This window comes from Macrobrachium rosenbergii, chromosome 5 (genome assembly GCF_040412425.1).
Source record: "Macrobrachium rosenbergii isolate ZJJX-2024 chromosome 5, ASM4041242v1, whole genome shotgun sequence".
Taxonomy (NCBI): Eukaryota; Metazoa; Arthropoda; class Malacostraca; order Decapoda; family Palaemonidae; genus Macrobrachium; species Macrobrachium rosenbergii.
Genome location: NC_089745.1, coordinates 36480364 through 36502250, shown reverse-complemented (window position 1 = coordinate 36502250; position 21887 = coordinate 36480364). Strand labels below are relative to the sequence as shown.

Below are 21887 nucleotides of genomic sequence, written 5' to 3'. Positions count from 1 at the left end.
TACTGGGAAAATACAGAAGTCAGATTACACATATTTTAATTACAAGATAAACAACTAGGAAACTGGTTTTGGGGGTCAAAGTTCAGCCATGGTCTTCTCTTTCCACATCTTTTATTCTATGCTGAAAACTTTCTCAATAGGATTTCTAATCGTTTATAAAAAAAAAACACCAACTTTCTATGAAGACCCTCACTGTATGGATAGTCTTCGTATAGGTTCTGCTATAAAGAAACAGGGCTTCACATAAATTTAAATAATATAAGGTGAAGCTTATATTATATGAATCACTTTCACCATGGCCTTGATTCTGGTTGTTACGTTCTATAGTAGTCTTTACCCAGAAGACAATTCTGAGCTTTATTTTAGTTCCTTGGTAATCTTTGTAAACACCTTGATGCCCTTTTATGAGTCCCTTGGTGACAGGGGGACCTTTGATTGCATCTTTGCGTTTCGTTTCCTTTCACTGTATGTTTGAATAGTTAGAATACTTAGCGTGCATCGTAGATTATGTTCTATCGTTAACAAATATTTTATTAGTGACTTCGTTCTGGAGATGCGGAAATTCACGGCTGGGCTGTCATTATCTTTTGCTAAGAAGAGCATATGATTAGGAGAGGGCGCTCCTCATAATTTCTTAGAATCCCACAGTTATGGTTTATGTCATCCACATTCGTTTAGAATGCTTTGCAATCGCTTTCGAAAGATATTTCTGTTTCAGGACTCGGTAGGTACTTTGTGGGACTGAGTTTCAATCTCTTGCACCCTTCACTGAGCTGTTATTACAAATGAAAACATGAGTTTATACGGCATCCGTGTACAAACCTATCTGTAACTGTTTGGCCTTTCTAAATTTTTCAAAGTAAACAGACTGTATGCTACGATGAATGTGCAATAACCTATGTATATTTGTTTAGTGCCTTGCAGTACACTGACGAACAAAAACGGTAATCGGAGAGTGGTGACTCCTCTTAGTATGTAAATGACAGAATTAGTTTTGACATATACATTCATAGCCTTGGTTTATGTGCGTCTTAGTTATCAAAACCCTTCCATTCCAACATTGCAGCCACACCATTTACCCTTCTAGCCAGCTCAGGCAGTGGCGGACGTATAACCTTTCCGCTTGCTTTCAAGTTGAATGGGCTTTCCACCTCGGTCCTTAGAATTAGATACAAATACAAACGCAAGATTATATTAATCTGGAAAATTTGGTTAAATTAAACAGCAAAACCCTCTTTGTTTCTGAAGTATTCATCAATTGATGTATTAGTATATTCAGTACAAATACCCAACAGAGGAAAGTTGTAAGATTTCGAATGCATTTTTTCAGTCAGTGCTGTCAAATTATTTGACATCAAAGGGCTGCTTGACAAGTGAGTGAAGAGCGTAAAGTTAGCCTCAGTTATGAAGGTTGACAAATTCCGGAATGGCAAATTTTTATGCTTCTCTGAAACTTTGTCAAATTATTTGGCAGACCTTACTTTTTTCCAGTGGAATATGCATATTGGATAATTTTACTTTTAATATGTAGAATATTTATAATCAGAGAGTTGCGATCCTTTGCTTTTACTTCTGATTAGTTTAGAAGTATATTACGTAAAATGGCATATGACTTAGGAGACATTTTTATCTTTCCACACGAAGGTCCTGGCAGCCTTTACCTTTACCTCCTTTCACGAAGTCTCGTCCTTCTGCAGATTCTTTCCGGGCTGCATAACGTCAAGTTCTCCTGGCTTGACCTTAACGAGCTTTTTCTGGATTCTGCTCTACAGAATTGGCATGAGGAAAGGCAGTGGCTCATAAATGAAGGTAATTTAATATAGTACCTTATACTCGTTGTTACTTCAAGTCATTTTTGCACTTTCTTTAATCTGAAGAGTGGCAAACGTAGCTATTGATAACTAGTTATTAATCTCAATGTTGAATGGTGAGTTTTCCAAAATGTTGGTTTTAATATAGCACAAACAATTGTTCAAAGTCCTGATTAAGTAATGGGGTTTCTTACAACGAACAAATGGTCCTCTTAATATTGAACTTTTTACAAAGTAAACTGTCAGAGAAAGAAGAATGTACACAGATATCCCTTTTCTTGCTACTGAACTCATTACGTTGACAGAAAGAGCATCAATTTTCATATCGGATGCCGCAAGGTGGGTGTTACTCCAGAAATATGGAGGCATTTACCTCGATATGGACGCTCTGACTCTCCGGACGCTTCCCAAAATCCCTGACTACATCGGACAGCTTGATGAACGGCAAATCAGTGGAGCTGTGGTTGCCTTGACAAAAGGTCATTCATTGTCTCAGGTGAGCATTTTATGCATGCTCTTGCCTGATAAAAATAAAAATAATACCATATTGCTTCAGCTTTTGATAAAAAGTACAACTCTGTTCTTTTCCCCTCTATCCTCAGGCTGTGGAATTTTCCCACCTTTTGTTCCAGCTGATTCCTGCAACAATTATTCATTTAAGTGGTGGCATGTTTCTCTCTCTCTCTCTCTCTCTCTCTCTCTCTCTCTCTCTCTCTCTCTCTCTCTCTCTCTCTCTCTTTGACCCTTTACTAAGTAAAGTTTTTCCGTTGTCCATTCTGCCAACAGGCCCACAGTATACTGTAGATGCATACTCCGCCCCCGAAAGTCAAAAATGTATGAAGTAAAGGTTTAGCATGCACATCTTTCCTGAACACCCTGAGGCTTTTTTTGGTTTTTGTTCTCTGATATATTTCATGACTAAAAATCGTGACACTAAAATACTAATAAAGTGCATATTGGACTGCTATTGGTCTGTTTTGGCAATAGTACCACTATATTTCATGCCATCTTTAATGGGATATTAAATCCACATTAATCTTCTGGAAAGTTACCAAGTTCTGTCGTTGGCTGGAATTCACGTTTTTCCTTTCTGTAACGCCCAGAGTTAAGAACTGCTCTTGTGTTTTAATTTCATAGTACGGTAATTATAATTCTTCATTTCATACTAACAGTGGAATAAAGGCATCAAATCTGTCTTCCAGAGAGAGCACGTAATGAATCTGATCACGTAAAATGGTAGATACTAATGTTGAAGTTCGGTCATATTTTTTTTTGTTATCATTAGCTCTCCGAGTTAAGACCCCTTATTATTGAAATGTTTTCTTTCTGGCTGCTTTCACATATTGACATTTTAATTTCCCAGTATGGTTTCCGACCTAAAGTGTACATTCATGATCTTGCCTCATTACCTAGTCAACATTTTAAGATTCTTTAAGGTACCAGTTTATAACTGGCATAAGCCCAATGTCTGATCTACATTATTTGTACCATTCCATTGCATGAAAGTCACTGCCCAAGGAATTTACAGCAAACCTAACATTTATGAACCTGTAACTTATTAGATGCTGAAGGACATGTAAATCCACCTCACTAACATTTTCGAATCCGTCTCCTTTCTTTTCTTCACCAGAATATTGTCAATGCTATTCCAAAGGTTTTTGACCCTTACCAGTGCTGTACTATTGGCCCAGAACTGGTGACGTCTGTCCTTGGCGAGCTGTGTCCTGGGAATATATCGGACGCAGGGACATCAGGCAGCCAGACCCTCAATAATTTGAATACAGAGAGAAGTCTGCATCCTAATGACAATCCCTACATAAGACAAACAAAAATCTGCAGTGGTATAACAGTCTTTCCTGTCGAATCATTTTATCCATTTTCCTTCGAGTTGGAAGGTCTCCAGAGGTTCCTCATGTTCAAATCCGGTCGTGGCTATTGGGAAAAGTTCTCAAAATCATCAAACGCATATAATCTGCACCTCTACAATTCCCTCACACACAAAGAGAAAGTGGCTGTTGGAGGAGATTCTGTACTAGAAGAAGTCATGAAGAGAAACTGCCCCGAAGTTTATCATTTCCTCAGTAAGAGTGACAGTTTCATATAACATTGCACAACGAAGATAAGAGGATAAAAACTTAATCATTAACTACTGTTTTGGCTGTAGCCTCAAAGAACTTTGGTCTCTTCATGATTTTTGCCCCTCTGTTTTAGTTTTTGTTATAACTTGTCCAATAATTCCATCGGTTTCTTTAATATGATTATTTTATTACTGTAAATAAGAAGCATATTCAAATTGACGTAGTATGGCACACATTTTAGAGAAAAACATTTAAACGAATAATTAGTACGAAGATAAATATTTGAGCAAACATTTTCCACTTTTAATAGTTTATTTTGATGACTATCAAACCGACTGACTTTTTTTGTATGTAATTTATTCCATGACTTTTCTTCGTTATTAATGTGCCATTTTCATCTCATTGCATTTTCCAAGAAAGAACATTGTCTTAATTGTTCATAAAAGCAGAATACATTGAGCAATCCTTGAATATTCGCTACACTTTGCCCTAATAGCACAATACAGAACAGTGCATAGGAAATAAGGAAATATATAATTGTTGGCTGGAACGAAATTGGTATTAAAATATGACTAAAAAAAAAAATTATGTACCTTGCTGACGGAAAACAAGCAAGGGAGCACTGTACAGAAGCTTTGCCAGTTCAGTAGACTCATGAAATATGAGGTGATTGGTGAATGAATACCTGAGGATCTAGGTTGCGCTACTTTTGTGAGAGTGCTCTTCTTTTGTGAAATAGAATGAAAAATGTGTCAAGAGGATATCATCACAGACTGCGGTATAGGAAATTATGTGAATGATTGGGTTGCTTTAACATTATAGAATATACGAAGCTGGCACAAAGGCTGAAGTATATTGGATCCCTGCTTGTGTATCTGTTAAAGGAAATGAAGATACTGACAAAGCTGCACCAAATATAGCTGTTCCTGTGGATGAATATTTAGCATCACTTAATCTGATTCTCCTTACTGAATACTGTACTGTACCTAATGAATGGAGTATTCCCATGCATTGCATCGTGCACTTCGGCTGTGAGCTAACAACAACAAAAAAAAAGAAGAGAGAGAGAGAGAGAGAGAGAGACTATCGGTAGGTCTAGGGCTTCTTGCCCTGGCCTATGTTGGCCGACCTCAGCCATTGTGGGAACCAGCCCGATCGCGAAATTATCACAATCTAGAAGAAAGGGAAAAATTTAAACGAAGAGGGTTGGCAGAGGTGGGTCAGTCTTCTGTGAAATCTACAGTTTGTGTACCTATGAAAAATACCGATCATTTTTAAATTTGGTATTGTTCTTATGGGGATACAAACTCACTTTCATTGATGGAGCCTCACCCCTTAGGTGGGAGGATGATCTACCTGCTACTAGGTTAACAAGTGGGAGTGTCCCTGACCCACTGTGTTTCTTTAACCGGTAGTCCACACCCCTATTATCTTCTTGAGCTGGAAGCCTACCCTGGCTACTCTCCCACAGAAGAAGAAGAATAAGTCTCACACTCCTTAGGATGCAGCCTACTCATACACTGCAACAGTTGTGAAGATTGTGCACCTTACTCTACAAGGGAGTTCCGACTGACGAGGACTGGTCGGCTGGCGGCCATTTCTTCCCTCACCTTGAGGATTGTGGGGTGCCACCTGCCCTGGGCAGAGTCCCTCTTGTTGGGCTACACTTCCCTACACACTTGCTGGGCCGCACCAACGGGCCCAGGGTGGCCGTGTCCAGGGACTTGGGAGCTAAGTCTCAGAGATAGAAGGCTGTAAAGGTTGACTGTCTCTTCCACATTCCAGCCTTCATCACCTGGAGGACTGTTTAGTCCTTAAGGTAGGTGACTGTTGGCATATCCTTTGGATGTCATGGGCCTTCTTTTCCAAAGGGCCCTCCCCTTCTTGTTCGGAGGTATAAGCCCTGGTGATGACCTCCCATAGCCGGAAGGAGATGGTGTTTTTTGATAACTATGTGAGAGAGGTGCAAACAATGAGCAGGAAGACAAGTACTGCTGGTTTATTGATGTTGTTTTAGATTTAGCTAAAACAACATCAATAAACCAGCAGTACTTGTCTTCCTGCTCATTATTTATATTATTGATGAAGCGACCCACTTATAAAGCGGTGTGCGGATGTCTACATATACGCAGAGACCGCGGGTATAAAAATTTACAAGTGACCTGAGGTCAAACTATTTCTCTACACAAAACAGGACAGGTACATACAGAAAACATGATGATTAACAGTAACTGGTTGGACATAAAAATGCTCTGTCACATATACATGGTACCAGGGCAAATGAACAGATAATAAATATACAATTCACAATAATGATAATAAGATTGTGTTTGTCCGCCCTCAGGCTGCACGTGAAGGCACCACAGAAAACGGGATGTTCATCATATAGAACCTGTTGTGGGGACTTTACAATACTCCCCCCCCCCCCAAGACATAGGTAACGTCTGATCAAAGCAGGTATTTGCTGGGGCAGCGGAGGGGCCCCCGCCTTCTTGATGCCAGCTGGGGGGGTGGTCGTCTTCTTCGGTGCCCTGTGGATGGGTGTGTTGGGTTGCCCTCCTGCCCGGTCCCAGGGCCTTCTGTGGGCGCCCACGAGGCTTTCTTGCAGACAGGGCGGGCTGTGGGGGTGCCATCTCCTGCAGGGGGCTTTGGGAAGTGCCCCCAACTTCTTCCTCCAGAAATGTGGGCTTGAGGCAGTCTATCGATACCCAGTCTTCCTTCCCGTGGACAGCTACCCAAAATGCATTCTTGTTCCTCTCAAGCACGAGGAAAGGCCCCCCGTAGGGCCTGGTTAAGGGTGGACGTAAGGCATCGTCCCTGACGAAGACGTGGGTGGCGGAGGACAGACTGGGAGGCATGAAGGGGGACGTCCTGTCGGTATATGTCTGCTTGCAGGGGGCGAACTTCCCAACCCTGTTGCAGAGCCTCTGCCTTGTTAAGTCGTCCCAGTCCTCTGTGATGAGTTCCCCCGGGACTACGAGGGTCTCTCCGAAGACCTTTTCTGCTGCGGACAGGTCACCGTTGGCTCTGGGGGTGGTCCTCAGCCCGAGGAGGACCCAGGGCAGCTGGTACTTCCAATTCTCGGAGGTGCAACGAGCCATGAGGGACGCCTTCAGGGACCTGTGGAACCTTTCCACCATTCCATTGGCTGCGGGGTTTTAGGTGGTGGTGCTGTGGTGAGTGGTCCCCAGCAGGCGTGCCAGGGCGGTCCACAGCTTGGACAGGAAAGCAGGGCCCCTGTCTGTAGTTATATGGTCTGGGACACCAAACCAGCTGATCCGGCTGGAGAGGAGGGCCTCTGCGCATGCACTGGAGGTGGCTTCTTCCATGGGCGTAGCTTCGGGCCACCTGGTGGAGCGGTCAACGACTGTTAGAAGGTATCTTGCTCCTCCTGATGGGAGAAGAGGACCCACTACGTCAACGTGGATGTGTCCAAAACATCTCCCAGGCTGGGGAAAGTCGCCCACCCCCAATTTGGTGTGCTGCCCTACTTTGCTGGCCTGGCACTGTATGCACTGCCTTGCCCAGGCCGTCGTTCTGCTGGAGGGGTGGGACAGTCCGTGGATGACGTTGAAGACCAGCCGACAACAGGAGGTGGGCATCAGTAGGTGGGGTGGCCAGTGCTTACATCGCTCAGCAGTGTTGGCCCTCCAGGGCCGAGGGGCATGTCCTTCCACTTCAGCGACGTGATGGTGGTGCGGTAAGCTGGAGTCTCTGGGTCGGTGGCTTGTTCACAGGCAAGGTCCTCGTAGCCGATCCTAAGCTGCACTGCGTCGATTTCAATCCTCGAGAGGACATCGGCTACCGGGTTGTTCTTGCCGGGGAGGTACTTGATGGTGCAGGTGAAGACATGGACCAGTGGCTGGTGGTCCATCCAAACTGTGAAGGGCATACCCTCCAGGAGGAATTTGAAGTGGCATACCGCCTGGTACACCGTGAAGAGTCCCCTGTCGAAGGTGCTGTAGCGGGACTCGGTGGGGCTGAGCTTTCTGCTGAAGAAGGCGATGGGCTGAGGGGCTCAGTTGACGACTTGTTCCAGGACAGCCCCGCAGGCGACGTTGCTGGCGTCCGTTGTCAGCTGGAGGGGAGCGCTGGGGTCCTGGTGGGCCAAAGCTGTTGCCTTGGCGAGGGCGGCCTTCGTCAGGGAGAAGGCCCTTTGCTGGTTGGGGCCCCACTCTAAGGTCTTCGGACGGCCCTTGAGGATCCCCATCAGGGGGGCCATGGTGTACGCAATCCCCGGGATGAATCTCCTGTAGTAGTTGACCATTCTGAGGAATTCTTGTAAGACCCTGACGGAGGTAGGGGTGGGGAACCTGACGACGGCCTTGACTTTCGATGAAACTGGGTGGACACCTCCTGGGGATATCTCATGGCCTAGGAATTCCACCTTATCGACGCCGAAGGTGCACTTGTCGAACCCGATGATGAGGCCACTCTCCTGCAGGTGATGCAGGACCTTCCGGATGTGCCGTAGGTGTTCCTTGTGGGATCTGGAAAAAAATCAGGATATCATCGACATAGCAGACACAGAAGTTCAGGTCCCACAGGATGCTGTCCATTAGTTTCTGAAAGGTCACCCCTGTGTTCCTCAGGCCGAAGGTGGAGAAGGCGAAGACGTAGGACCCGAAAGGCATGATGATGGCAGTTTTGGGGAAGTCCTCTGGAGCTACTGGGAGCTGAAAATATGGTTTCAAGAGATCTAACTTTGAGAATATTTTGGCCCCGTGGAAGGAGGCCGTTAGGTCCTGCATGTTTGGTAGAGGGTAGTGGTCTGGTTCTGTAACGAGGTTGAGCCTCCTGTAGTCGCCGCAGAGTCTCCAGGTGCCGTCCGCTTTCTGTACCATGTGAAGGGGGGAGGCCCATTGGCTGGGAGCCTTCTTGCATATGCCCATCTATTCTATCTCGGCAAAGGCCTTCTTGGCCTCGTGAAGGCCCTGTGGGGGAAGCCTCCGGAACTTTGCTTGCATTGGGGGACCCCTTGTCTTGATGTGATGATATATCCCGTGTTTGGCAGGGCCCCTGGGCACCTGACGAAGCTCGGGTTTGAACACTTCCAGGAATTCTTTCAGGAGGGAGCCATACTGGTGGGGAGCGACGGAACAGATTGTGGGCTCCCTGGGGCCCGCCGACAAGGGCAGGGACTGGCAGGACTCAGTGTCCAGCAGGCGCTTGCGGCCGACATCGACTGCCAGTCCAAAGTGGGCGAGGAAGTCTGCACCCAGGAGCGGGGTCCTAACATCCGCGACAATGAATTCCACTTGCACCTCCAGCCAAGGATGGAGAACGACAGGAGCCTGGTGCCGTAGGAGGGGATGGGGGACCCGTTGGCGCCCGTCAGGGGGGCAGCTGGGTCCAGCAGACGTCTGCAGTCCTCTCTGGAAGGCAGGAACACTGACCGCATGGCCCCAGTGTCAATCAGCATCATCCTGCCGGAGATAGTGTCGCGGACATAGAAGCCTACTGGTGCGGGACCCCTGTGTGTTTCGGATGCTGCTGCCATGGCAGCCTGTGAAGGTGGCCACTGCTTCCCCCATTTTTTGGAGGGGAGAAAAGGCAGGGGGCTTCACAATTTGGGGCAGCTTTACCAAACCTCTGGTGGTAATAGCAAAGCCCCAGCCTTTCCTTCTTCTGCTGGTGGGGTGGCCTCCTCCTGTCGACAGCGTTGATGCCCTCTGTGGTGGGGTCCTCCAGCTGGAGGCAGTTGATGGGGTGTGCAGGCATAGACGCCCACTTCGCAGCCCTTGTGGAGTCTGTCAGCTGCTGCGCCACTTTGATCAGGTCCTCAACCCGCCGGCAGGGTGTATGGTTCTGTGATCTGCCCACGGACCTCTGGGAGTAGCTGCCGCAGGAGGATCTCCCTCGACAGGCTAATCTCTTTGCGCCTGCCGCTGCTGTCAGTCTCGAGGAGGAGGAGGAGGTCCTGGAGGGCATGCCACGTCTCCAAGAGGTTTGTGTCCTGCCGGGGGTTGATGGCGAGGTCGAGGGTGCGGGCGGCTCTCTCAGAGACTGGCAGGGAGCAGGTCTCAACGAGAGTGGCCTTTAACTCCTGGAAGGTGGCAGGGCTTGTCGTTGTCGTCACCCACGGGGCAACCTTCTTGTATATCTCCTCGGGTAGGGCGTTGAAGGCGATGTCCGCCTTCAACACCTCATCGGTCAGGCCTGCCACCCTGAATTGCCCCTCGACCCTGTAGAGCCAGGACGCTGGGTTCTGATGGGTGAATGGCAGCAGCTTTATGCTGAGGGCTGCCCTTGGTTGGTCCGTCAGGAGGGGCATCGCGCGGGGAGCGGGCACCGGCATGGAGGAGCGCGCGGGAGGGGGTTGCGCGAGGGAGACGCCTGCCTCCGAGAAGTTTGCGGTAATTTATATGTGGTTGGGGATGTCTGTGTCCATGCTCATTCCGCACTCTCACTTGGAGTGTGAGGGAACACTCGCATCAATACACGTTTGGGAGCATGCCGTGTGGGTCCGCTAATGACGCCAGTGATTTGCCGACGAGGGTCGGTAATGCCCAAATGGTTTGTTAGAGCGCCGTAGTTAGTCCGTTAGGGGCGTGGGTTGGTTCATTGGGCCAAGACTAAGTCGCTGTTTGGGTCCGTTAATGGCTCCAGGAACCACTCCAGTGGTCACCACTGTGAGAGAGGTGTGAAATAAAGAGCAGGAAGACAAGTACTGCTGGTTTATTGATGAAGCGACCTGCTTATAAAGCAGTGTGCAGACGTCTGCGTATACGCAGAGACCGCGGGTACAAAAATTTACAAGTGACCTGAGGTCATACTATTTCTCTACACAAAACAGGACAGGTACATACAGAAAACATGATGATTAACAATAACTGGTTGGAAATAAAAATACTCTGTCACATATATGTGGTACCAGGGCAAATGAACAGATAATAAATATACAATTCACAATAATGATAATAAGATTGTGTTCGTACGACCTTAGGCCGCATGTGAAGTCATAGTCTGATGACTATGACAGGGCACAGCAGCGTCTACCCCTTCCCCTCTGATGAACTCTTGCAAGGATGGGATAGAGAAATTTCGAACCTCAGGTCCGGGACTGCTTGGTTCTGTGTCTTTGCCACAAACTCTGGCACAACTCGAAGGACTAGGAGGTCCAATCTTCTGGATCGGAGACTGTAGGACAAGCTGTGAAGTTCCCCAACCCTCCGGGCGGAGGCTAGGGCCAGGAGGAAAGCTGTCTTCAACGTTAAATCCCTGTCTCCTGCTTTCCTCAGGGGCTCATACAGATGGCCCCTCAGACTTCCTAGGACTCTCATCACATTCCATTCAGGGTTCCTGACCTTCTGGGGGGGGATGCTTGTTGGAAACCCCTTATTAGTGCTGGTAACTCCCAGTAGGTGGAAAGTTCTATCCTTATCAGTCTGAATGCTTGCAAGAGGGCTGCCTTGTATCACTTCAGTGTCACTACTGAGAAGTTCTGCTCCTGCCAAAGGTACATTGGGAAGTCTGCTACTCTTTGCAGAGAGGCCTTGATCAGAGAATGACTGCTTTGACAGCACCAATCGCCGGAGAGCAGGAGAAGAGTAGCTTGGCCTATCAGGCTATGGCAAACAGGTCAATTGATGGGCCACTCCACACTTCTGGCAACTTGTCTACCACCTCCTGATGCAGGGACCACTCTGTTCCCATAATCTGGTCCTTTCTGCTCAGCTTATCGCCCACCACATTTCTTTACCCCAAGATGTACTGTGTTTTTGTGGCGGAATTCAAACCCACAAACAAAACAACAAACAACACTCACCCTGATCTTCGGTTGCTGGAGATGGATAAAGGCCGCCGTAACAATCACAACCGCAAACAACCACAAACACAAGGAAATACAAAAAAAAAAAACGGAACACACACACAAATAAACAGCACACCAACAAGAAGACCAACAACTCCGAGAAAAGCATACGACCAAAACTGTCCCACACAAGAACCACTGACCGGCACTAGCTGTGACTAAAGACTCCCAAAAAAACTGAAAAATCCTTCACATATTCCACAGACAGACAGCGCCATAAACAAACTAACGACCTCATCCTCTTCCAACAACCGAAGCACTCACTTACGACAATTACACTCTCTCTCTCTCTCTCTCTCTCTCTCTCTCTCTCTCTCTCTCTCTCTCTCTCTCTCTCACAAAACGTTGGGAAATGCTAAATAAAAACAAATTTATTCATCCTCTATATTTCTCCCCCCTTTTAGCATTTCCCAACCAACACCTTTCACACCTCTTTCAAATCGCCTTACGCAACACCCACGGATGCTCACTAGCAGGTCCTCTAGATCGCGTTCGCGGGCACGCAATCATTCTCTCAGAATCACTCTCTCTTCTAGCAACATTCAAACTCACATCTTCTCCTGCATTCTCTCTCAGATTCACGCTATCTTCTTCACTATTACCACTCTCAATTTCATCCACAATCTCATCTACACCCTCTAACTCGTTCCCAAATACCTCCCCCAATTCTTCAACTAACCCATCCCATTCGCTCATTGACCTTTCCAATTCTTGCAACGATTCATTCATGCTTTCAATCACTCGTATATTACTGCTACGCTCTCTTACTCTTACACTTTCGCTCACCTCCAACCGTTCACTAACCTCTACACGTTCAGTCAACTCAGTTATATCAAACCCGCATATGCTATACATTCTATTCATACCATCCCATTCATCCGTATTACATGCTTTATCACTCATTTCCACTTTGGCACTCCACCCTATCACACAACTTACGACCATTCAGTTTACTTACGTTCTTCCCTTTCTTACGTTTTCTACCATACTCTATCAAAACAAATTGCTGATCCTCATGCAACAACCCCCTCACGCATACATGCATCACACGCACCGCTTGCATCCTGGAGGATCCACCCATTTGAACCCCTTCACACTCAGTTTCCCGAATTCGCTGTCACAGTCACCCTCTTTCGTCTACATACACTTGATACATGCCCTTCCATTCCACATTCGACACACTTCGCTCTCGGTTCTGAACACATTCTCGCATAATGCCCATTCTTACCACAGTTACCACATATTACATTCACTCGGGTACCCTACAACCATTAGCAACATGACCCACCTGTCCGCACCGGTAGCATTTAACCCCCCTATCTTTCGTACACTCCCTTACCAAATGTCCCGGTTGCCCACACCCGAAACACGCTCCTAAAGCCCACCTACACTCATTCTTTGTATGTCCTTCCTTTCCACATCTAAAACACTTCGCTCGACTTCCACTCACCGACCTTCCCTTTGTACACTACTATCCCTAACCCGTCCAACACGTTGTTCCCTTACAAACCCATCATTCATCCTCACTGGCACCTCTACATTACTTGCTCTTACACTCCTATCTATTACACTATCGGCCATTCTCATTGGGCCCCTCAACACTGCATCCCTAAAGCTTCCGAACTCTGGTACTCTCTCATCTACCCCAGCCCTTACACTTACACTTCTGCTCTCTTTATAACCCTGTCAAGCTCATAATCTTCTACAATTTCCAAAATTTCTCCCCAAGTCAACCTTTCATTCGTCCATCTTTTCTTCTCCTTCCGCTTCAAGTTCACAAATTCTCTAACTCCATCTGGCACTGTCCCTAACAACTTCCGTACTAACTCCTTACATTCATCTATCCCATCATCCCCAAACTTCTTCCTTGCCAACGTCTCCAGCCTACAAGCATACAGTGACAAGGTTTCCCCAGCTTTCATTCTTGCCTCATCAAATTCATTCTTCCTCTTATACTTAACACTCGCTTTCATACGCCTCAACTTGCTCAACTAGTCTAGCTTTCACCTTGTCATACTCAACATCCCCACACTCATAATAACCCTATACATATCAAGTAAAACCCAGTCAAATACTCTCCTAATTCTCGTGCCCACACTCTCTTACTTTCCCCATACTTATCCTGACAAAACCTTTCATACTCCCTAAAGAAATCATGCACATCCCTACTTCCATACTCATCCATTCTCCTCCTCCTCCAGCCTGCCCTGGGTTCCCTAGCCACTCAGGAGTTCCTCTCTCAGTTTCTCTATCTCACTCATCCTGACCTCTTACTCTCACTGACCCACCACAAACAATCTTAACGGCCATTTTACAACAGCCCCACGTTGGGCGCCAAATTTATGTGGCGGAATTCAAACCCACAAACAAAACAACAAACAACACTCACCCTGATCTTCGGTTGCTGGAGATGGATAAAGGCCGCCGTAACAATCACAACCGCAAACAACCACAAACACAAGGAAATACAAAAAAAAAAAAAAAAACGGAACACACACACAAATAAACAGCACACCAACAAGAAGACCAACAACTCCGAGAAAAGCATACGACAAAAACTGTCCCACACAAGAACCACTGACCGGCACTAGCTCTGACTAAAGACTCCCAAAAAAACTGAAAAATCCTTCACATATTCCACAGACAGACAGCGCCGTAAACAAACTAACGACCTCATCCCTCTTCCAACAACCGAAGCACTCACTTACGACAATTACACCTCTCTCTCTCTCTCTCTCTCTCTCTCTCTCTCTCTCTCTCTCTCTCTCTCTCTCTCTCTCTCTCACAAAACGTTGGGAAATGCTAAATAAAAACAAATTTATTCATCCCTCTATATTTTCCCCAGTTTGTACCTCGCAGTTAGGCCCACCCCAACTTCCTCTGACCATTCGTGCAGTTTAACAACCCAAGAAGAACCCTTTCAGAGGTCTAGTTAAACAAATCATTTATAACTAACTAACAACCATCACACACAGTTCAAGTGATAATGTTCCACCTTGCTTTTTGATGTAGGCCACTGCAGTGGTGTCATTCATCATGAACACCAAGTGGTCTTTCAGCTGTTTTTGGAGGTTCCGTAGTGCCAACCACACCACTCATCTCGAGGTTGATGTGTTCCTCACCCACCTCGGTTCAGGTGCACTCTCCCACTGCCCTGCAGGAGGAGTCAAAGAATACAGCATCTCTGGGGGTGGCTTGCTCGGTGGCATTCCTAACTTGATATTTTGGGGATGCAACCACCACTCAAGACTTTCTTGCTCACCGAATCAACTGCAGGGGTGGCTTCTCCATCAACTGCCAGCACACCCTTAGTTGTCACTGCAAGAACCGAAGGTGGGACCTCCCCCTAGGCACTAACTTCTTTAGGGATGCCAGTTGCTCCTATCCACACCTGCTGGCAGGGTGGGCCCAGCCATGAACCTCTTCACCACTTTTTGTGGATTGTCTGTCTTGTCAGGGCCAGAAAGGCTCTCACTATTACTGTGTCCAGCCACATCCCTGGATACTTTATCTCCTGCTTTGGCACCAAGCCCGACTTCTCCAGCATCAATCACCCCCAATTCCCAGCATAGTTCCAACACTTTATTCCTACTTTCTCTAGCTTCTTGATTGTATTCCTAGCAAGTGGGTCCAGGTAAACACTAAATGAAAGACCTGAGTGAAGAGCTGCAGAGTTGTCACAAGAACAAAGCACAGGGTTTTGAAATGGTACATTGTCTGTTGGCAGACGAACCCCAGGAATTTTCTCTACGAATGGTGGATCGGAATTTTGTTGTTGTTTTTTTCCAATTAGGGACAACTTATGAGTTTACTGAGAGGTGCAGAGCAAGAGTCCTGGGGACTAAAATCAAATCATCACCACCTAACCTATAGATTTATTTACCACAAGTTTTATTGACAAAAATACTGTACATGCAGGCTATTAACTTTAAACACCTGTGACAGACATTCTACTGAACAACCCTACCTAACTAAGCTACTTAAATACCTCATCAATCAACCACAATAATTTATAGTCTTTCTTTTTTATTTCACTTTCCTTGCATATTAAATATATATGCTGTGAATCACTGTATGATGTTCCAGCAAACAAGCATGTTAGAATAAGGGAAAGCTGCACAGGCACCACCACTGCAACCTCTGGAGGCACTAAGTTTAATTAAAATCTATGGCACTGCACTACAGCAGTCTTTCATAAATACACTTCTAATGATTAAGAATGGTACTTCTTTGGCTAATCAAAGTCACTACAACAGTCTTTGCTGCTCAGAACATTGGAGCTTTATCTGAGTGAGGTAGGCATGTGCTCGAGTACCAAAAATTTCCTATTAATCTCTTGTTGGGGCAAACCCTCTCACCATTTCACCTTTAATAAGAAAGATTAGAAAACTTCCACATTAGTTCTGACAGTACACAGCCAAAGTGTACGATGCGATGTGCTGCACTTATGAAAGCAAAGGTTTGTATCACCATAGGAACAAACAGCAGATTAAACCCACAATTGGATTATGGAATTCTTCACTTTGAAATGACACTGAAGTTGTGTCTCCGGTTTATGGTAATAATTTTGAAAAAACCCTACAAGACCCAGTCCCACTGTACAAAGACGATACTGTAATTCATCATTAATAGTAAAACATTTTGTGCGACTCCTGATTTTGCCCAACACTATATTATAAGTCTTGGGCTCTTATCTTAAACATTTTCTATTTATCTAATAAGTTTTTAAGAATAGTAATTTAAGAGATAGGATACAATAATTTATTGACAAACTCTTCAGGCCAGCCATGTGCAAAGTTGGGAATTTTAACTTGGTGGCATGGCTAAATGACTGTTCTGTAGTGTCATAACAAACAAATGGGGTTTGTAAATTGTTCATATGAGAGTGAACCAGTTACATTCATCACCTTTCCCTAAATATGAAAATTCCTTACCCTCTCTCTCAAAACTAAGTGTTTATCACAATGTAATGTTAGGTAGTTTTGCTTTACCTCATAAGAGAACCCTCATAAGAGAACCCTTCTGAAATTATTTCTTACATATCCAGCTGCTACATAGTTGGGCATTTTTGCCTGCACTCTTTGTCAGCAGTTGAGACAAACAAAAGAAAGAAAATCCTATTGGGCTGCATCTACTTCTGTTCACTCTCCCTCCAGTAGGTAATGGTAGAGTGACTCTTATTAGTTTTTGCCCAGTGGTTTGTCGGGAGGCTGATTGGGGTACACTGTATTAGGAATAATAATGATACTAGAAATACTGTAATCAGTTGTAATATGAAAACTGACACTGCTTCTATGAATCTTCCTTAATATTCAGCGAGCGCACTGCCATTGAAAAAGTTGGTGGGATAGTGAGGCATTCGTGAAAGGATCGTGAGCCCAGTCTACAGGAAAACATGACTGCTTTAAAAGTTAAACTAAACAAGTGACTCTTAGTAGGAAATCCTTCCAGTAATTACTACTTCCAGTCAGGGATTGACATCAGGGATAATGGACCTCATAGGGATTGCCTCAGTACCATTATACTGTAGAGGGATTTCCTTTACTGTCAAGCAAGAAAGTGATCTCGTGGCCAAGATCATGTCATGTTATGTCAGGACAGATCAAAACGAACTAAAAAATACATACTGAACAGAAGGTATACACAGAATTGTGCACTTCCATACTCCCCATAACTCAATACCAAGATTTAAAAAGAAAGCAGTAAGGATTTCTTCCTTGTGGTTGAAGCTAAAATGGTCCCAACAGCAACTTTGGACTTGAGGTACAATAGTTTTCATACATGATCTCCATGTCTTTTAATGACAAATTCTTTATAAACTTCAAAGACATAGCCACACATACTTCAAATGCCTTTGCCTTGAGAATAGGTAGAAAGGACTAATCTACATTGCTGTGAGCTTGAAAAATTAAAGAATGAATAAAAAGAGGCATAGTGTTTTTAGACAACGGAATATTTGGGTTCCTAATACTGCAGAATAAATTAAATACATTTCCCCTTAAAGACTTAATTCTGCAAAAATAAACCTCAAGGGCTCTCACTGGACATAAAGAGGGCCTCCTCTTCATTCCCCACTAGTAAAGTCAGATTCAGAACACTGAAACAACAGGGGAGGAATTGGACTTGCACATCAGTTTTACCCCCTAAAATTACAAAATGGGCAGGACTGTGTCTTTATTTAAAATGCCAACCCTAGAGGGAAAAGCTTGTAACTCACTAGCTCCTTTTGCTGTGACTAAATCCTTTAAGGCAGCTTCATCTACGCTTCAAAAGATGGTCTCGTCAAGAATTTTAGTAATGTACCACATCTGAATTCAAACCCAACTTTTTTGGATGAGGATTAGGGTTTCCTAATTTGAATGATGTAAAGACTTCTTGAATAGCCTAGTCATTAGAGATATGTGTTAATATGAAACATTACTGAGGATGACACCAACCTGTAATCTTTAATGGCAGCCACAGACAGTTTCTTGATATATCTGCAGAACCAAAAGATTTGTATGGTGTTGTCTAGAGAGGTACAGGAACAAGAAAACACCCTAGACTAACACCAATTCCAGTAAGTATACCATTGTTATTGATAGAGTTTAAATAGTTTATTCTCTCTTGGATTTGAGTAAAGATTCCCGAGACTGATTAGAAAAACCTTGGTATCGTAGGAGACGATTGAGTCTCCAGGTGGTTAGCTGCAAGAATGAGGCTGATCTACCACCATAGGCATTAGGTCAAGGAACTATTCACTCTCTTGTCACCAAGGGGCTACAGGGGTCATTCTTGTAGTCTTGGAATTCCAGAATTTGTTCAAAACATGCCTCAGAAGAGTGAGGGGAGGGAGGAATAAAAGGCCAGATTAGATCAGTCTGTTAGCATTACATCCACTGCCCAAACTCGAGGGTCCCAGTGGGGAAAGCAAGATCAGCGGATTTTGTAATGTGTTTAGTGAGTCCCAGTTCCAAACTGCCAAAAGTTCAAGGTTGTATGTATGGTGGCCAGCCTCCTTCTCAAACCAAAGACCTAACATTTCTAGGTTTCCTAAGATGGCTCCCCATCCCACTTCCAACCTGTCTGCGTACAACATGATGTCTGGGCTCCTTACATCTAGGGGGATGTCTGTCAGAAGTAAAGGTTTGTACTTGCATCAACTTAGAATCATTTTATTTGATAGAATTTGCACTGTGAGAGTTTCTGGAACTGAAGATTTGTCCTAGCACTGAAGGACAGAATTGAATTCAGATGGAATTGAATTGGTCTCTCTCATTCTCAATCTGGAAAAAGGTAGACGGAAGGGTAATCCCTTCATAATCTATACAGATGGATCCAAAAATCTCTCCAGTGAGGACAAGTGTCCTAAAGGAGACAACAATTTCTAGGTTGGCAAAGCCTCTTGAGGAAAGAAACTGTTGGATTAAGGGAAGCAAGTTTATCCATATCTGAGATGGAGAACCACAAAAACTCTGAGAATTTATCTTCATTCCTAGATAGACTCACTTGGTGTGGGACTATAACTACTTTTGGAATATGTATTCAGTAACACACCTAACTTAATTACAAAGCTGAGAATCATATTTAGGTAAAAAAGATTTCTGACTCCCAAAAAGTGACACCACTTGGACACTGGTATTAGCAACCCCTTGTGTATATGTGGTGCCGAGGTCAGGCCAAGGCACATGGCTCAGGACTGAAAAACTTGGTCGTTAAAAGCAAAGCAGAGGAATTTATGAGAAAGAGAATGCATAGGGTATGAAAGTAAATGTCTAACATGTCCAGTGGAATCATCCAGTCATCCTTTTGAACGGCTGCTAAGACTGTTGGGTAATTCCATACCCATTGCTTTTGGGACCAAGAATCTGAGACTGTTTGTAGAAACCCGTGGAGATCTCCGTAACCAATTTGATTGCCGACTTGATTAACAGTTTTATGACCTTCACTTGCAAGGCTGGGAGCCTCTCCACATTGTGAACTTATGCAGGAACTGCTACTGGAGACTCTGCTAGCAGTGGAATATGATGGAAGGGAATCACATGCCCTTCCCCGAGTACTTTCACCATCCAGGGTCCTGCTCTATAGCCTTGCCAAATTTGCCATAAGTTGGCAAGCCTCCCACCTACTAGGAACTGAGAGTAAGATAATCATTTGGTTTGTCTAGAGAAGAAGCAAGCTTCTTCTTTAGATGGAATTTCTTGTGGAACCTCAAAACGAGCAAGTCTCAGGAATTTGTTTGAAGTAGTGACTGATTGAGAAGGACGAGGAAGAGGAAGAACAGGTCACGTGGAAGCAGGTCTGGGGTTCAGGCAATGAGCTGTTGAGCTTTTTTCTGGCAACGTCATCTTTGATAGTATGAACCAAATCCAACAATCTAGAAGTTGGTGAGGCAAAGATTAAGCAACCTTTTGACATGGAATTACATTGTCGGAAAGCAAAAAACACAAATGTTCCCTCCTTTTCAGAAAAACATCGGCATACATGTGTGCTGTCTCACCGGTGCCATCCTTAAATGTCCCCTTTACTTTTGAAAACTTCTAAAGTCTCAATGGTTAAATGCTGATATTCCAGAAGAAGCACTGAAGTCATGTCTTTACTCTGCTATATCACCTAAAGACTCATCAGCAAAAGACCATATCTCCAAAGCCTGAAAATGGCTTTGCAAAGCTGTTCCATATCTGCAGATGGCTAAGAAGCCTTGGCTGACCCTACCCACTTCCATTTTACAAGACTTATTGGACTAAAGAATTTAGCATCCACTGAGGGAGACATTGAAAGAAGGTATTTCTCCTGTTGGAAAAGAGCGTGCTCTTTTCTTCAAAAAGCATGGAAGTGAAAAAAAGAAAGGGTTCTTAGATGAGGTAGCTTTGGCAGTAAGTGTATCTTCAATTGCCCTAAACCTAGTACAGACATTCATCAAAGCTGTTCTAGGAATGGCTTGAGGAGGGCTCACAAATCCGGTACCAGTACACAATCTGAAATCTTGAGGCTCAGAGATATAGACAAAGTCAGGATATAACTCCACTCATCAGTCTAACAAAGAATAATAAACCAAAGGAAAATCATCTTCAGAACCAGAAACAGGGCCAATTTGAAAAGACTGAGGTTGCACAGCTAGATGTGGTTGCACTTTAGATGCGAAAATGCATTCCAAAATAGCTTGCAGCTCGTCATCTGCTGGTGGCACTGTCTTTTGAGGGTTTTAAGACAGGAAGTCTAAGGGATACATCCAGGGACAACCTTAACAGAAGTCTTGTTGGGGGGGCAAAAAACTGAAAATTCGATGTTAAAATAGGCACCTTCCCTGCTGGTGAAATAGGTGCTCCATATGCCTGTGGAGGAACACAAGATGAAAATTATTAACTAACTTGTTCTGGTGTAAAGCCAGAAGGTATAGTGTAAGAGGGTTGAGTACCTAACACATGGAAAAACAATAAATTCTTGTCAGCATCAGGGCAGAAACTAATGTAGGTGCTGCAGATGGCCGAAAAATGGGAGGCCTAGGAATAATGGAAGAAGTACAAAAACTAGTGGTTGCAAAAGAGGAAAATGTCACACTTGAAGACTGCAGACGTGTGTAAAAAATGTCAAGCTCTATGGTACCACTCGAAGGAGTGTGAATAAACAAAGATAGTGGGAAACCTCACTTGCACATAGTAAAATTGGTTAGTTTCTTTTTTGACTGGAGCCTAGTCTTGTATTCTTCTGAGTCAGAACCACCACTTGAGACTGAATCCATTACTGTAGTAGATTTACTGGCTCAAACAGGTGCTTGTGCTGCTCTGCAAGTGCTGAATGGCACAAATTACTTTCTGCTAACCAAATGGTCTTTGGGGGAATGTAGGACAACCTCCTCTTTGGTTAGGGGTGGAGGCAACTGAGAGGGAAATGGAAATGGGCACATCCCTACCTCCTATAGCAACATGGTTTCCTGGCAGACAGCTCTCTCTCACAGACGCTAAAGTAACACTAAGGGCTCCTTTACAGACGGGGGCACAGGCATACTCTTTCTCATGGTCAAGGAATGCATAACTTGGTGTAACTAGCCTAGCTTCTTCATCTTCTTTTTTGACATTTTACCAGTTTAGCTATAGAAGACAAAAGGAACCAAACATCTTGATGTGTTTTAGCTTGAACCATAGAAGAGAAAGAAGGATGAGGTTGGAGAGAAGGATCAGGGGTGTGTAAGGTTGCTTGAGTGTT

At 44.7% G+C, this 21887-nt stretch overlaps 1 protein-coding gene across 1 annotated transcript in view; it reads left to right on the top strand.

Annotated features, from left to right (window-relative positions):
• Positions 1-4908, top strand: part of LOC136838664 (uncharacterized) — a 44109-nt gene extending 39201 nt beyond the window's left edge. Inside the window, exons 3-5 of the mRNA XM_067104010.1 lie at positions 1698-1809; positions 2117-2307; positions 3442-4908. Coding sequence (XP_066960111.1) covers positions 2191-2307; positions 3442-3915 — 591 coding nt within the window. The 5' untranslated portion in view covers positions 1698-1809; positions 2117-2190 and the 3' untranslated portion in view covers positions 3916-4908. The remainder of the gene's footprint in view (positions 1-1697; positions 1810-2116; positions 2308-3441) is intronic.
• Positions 4909-21887: the final 16979 nt, after the last annotated feature.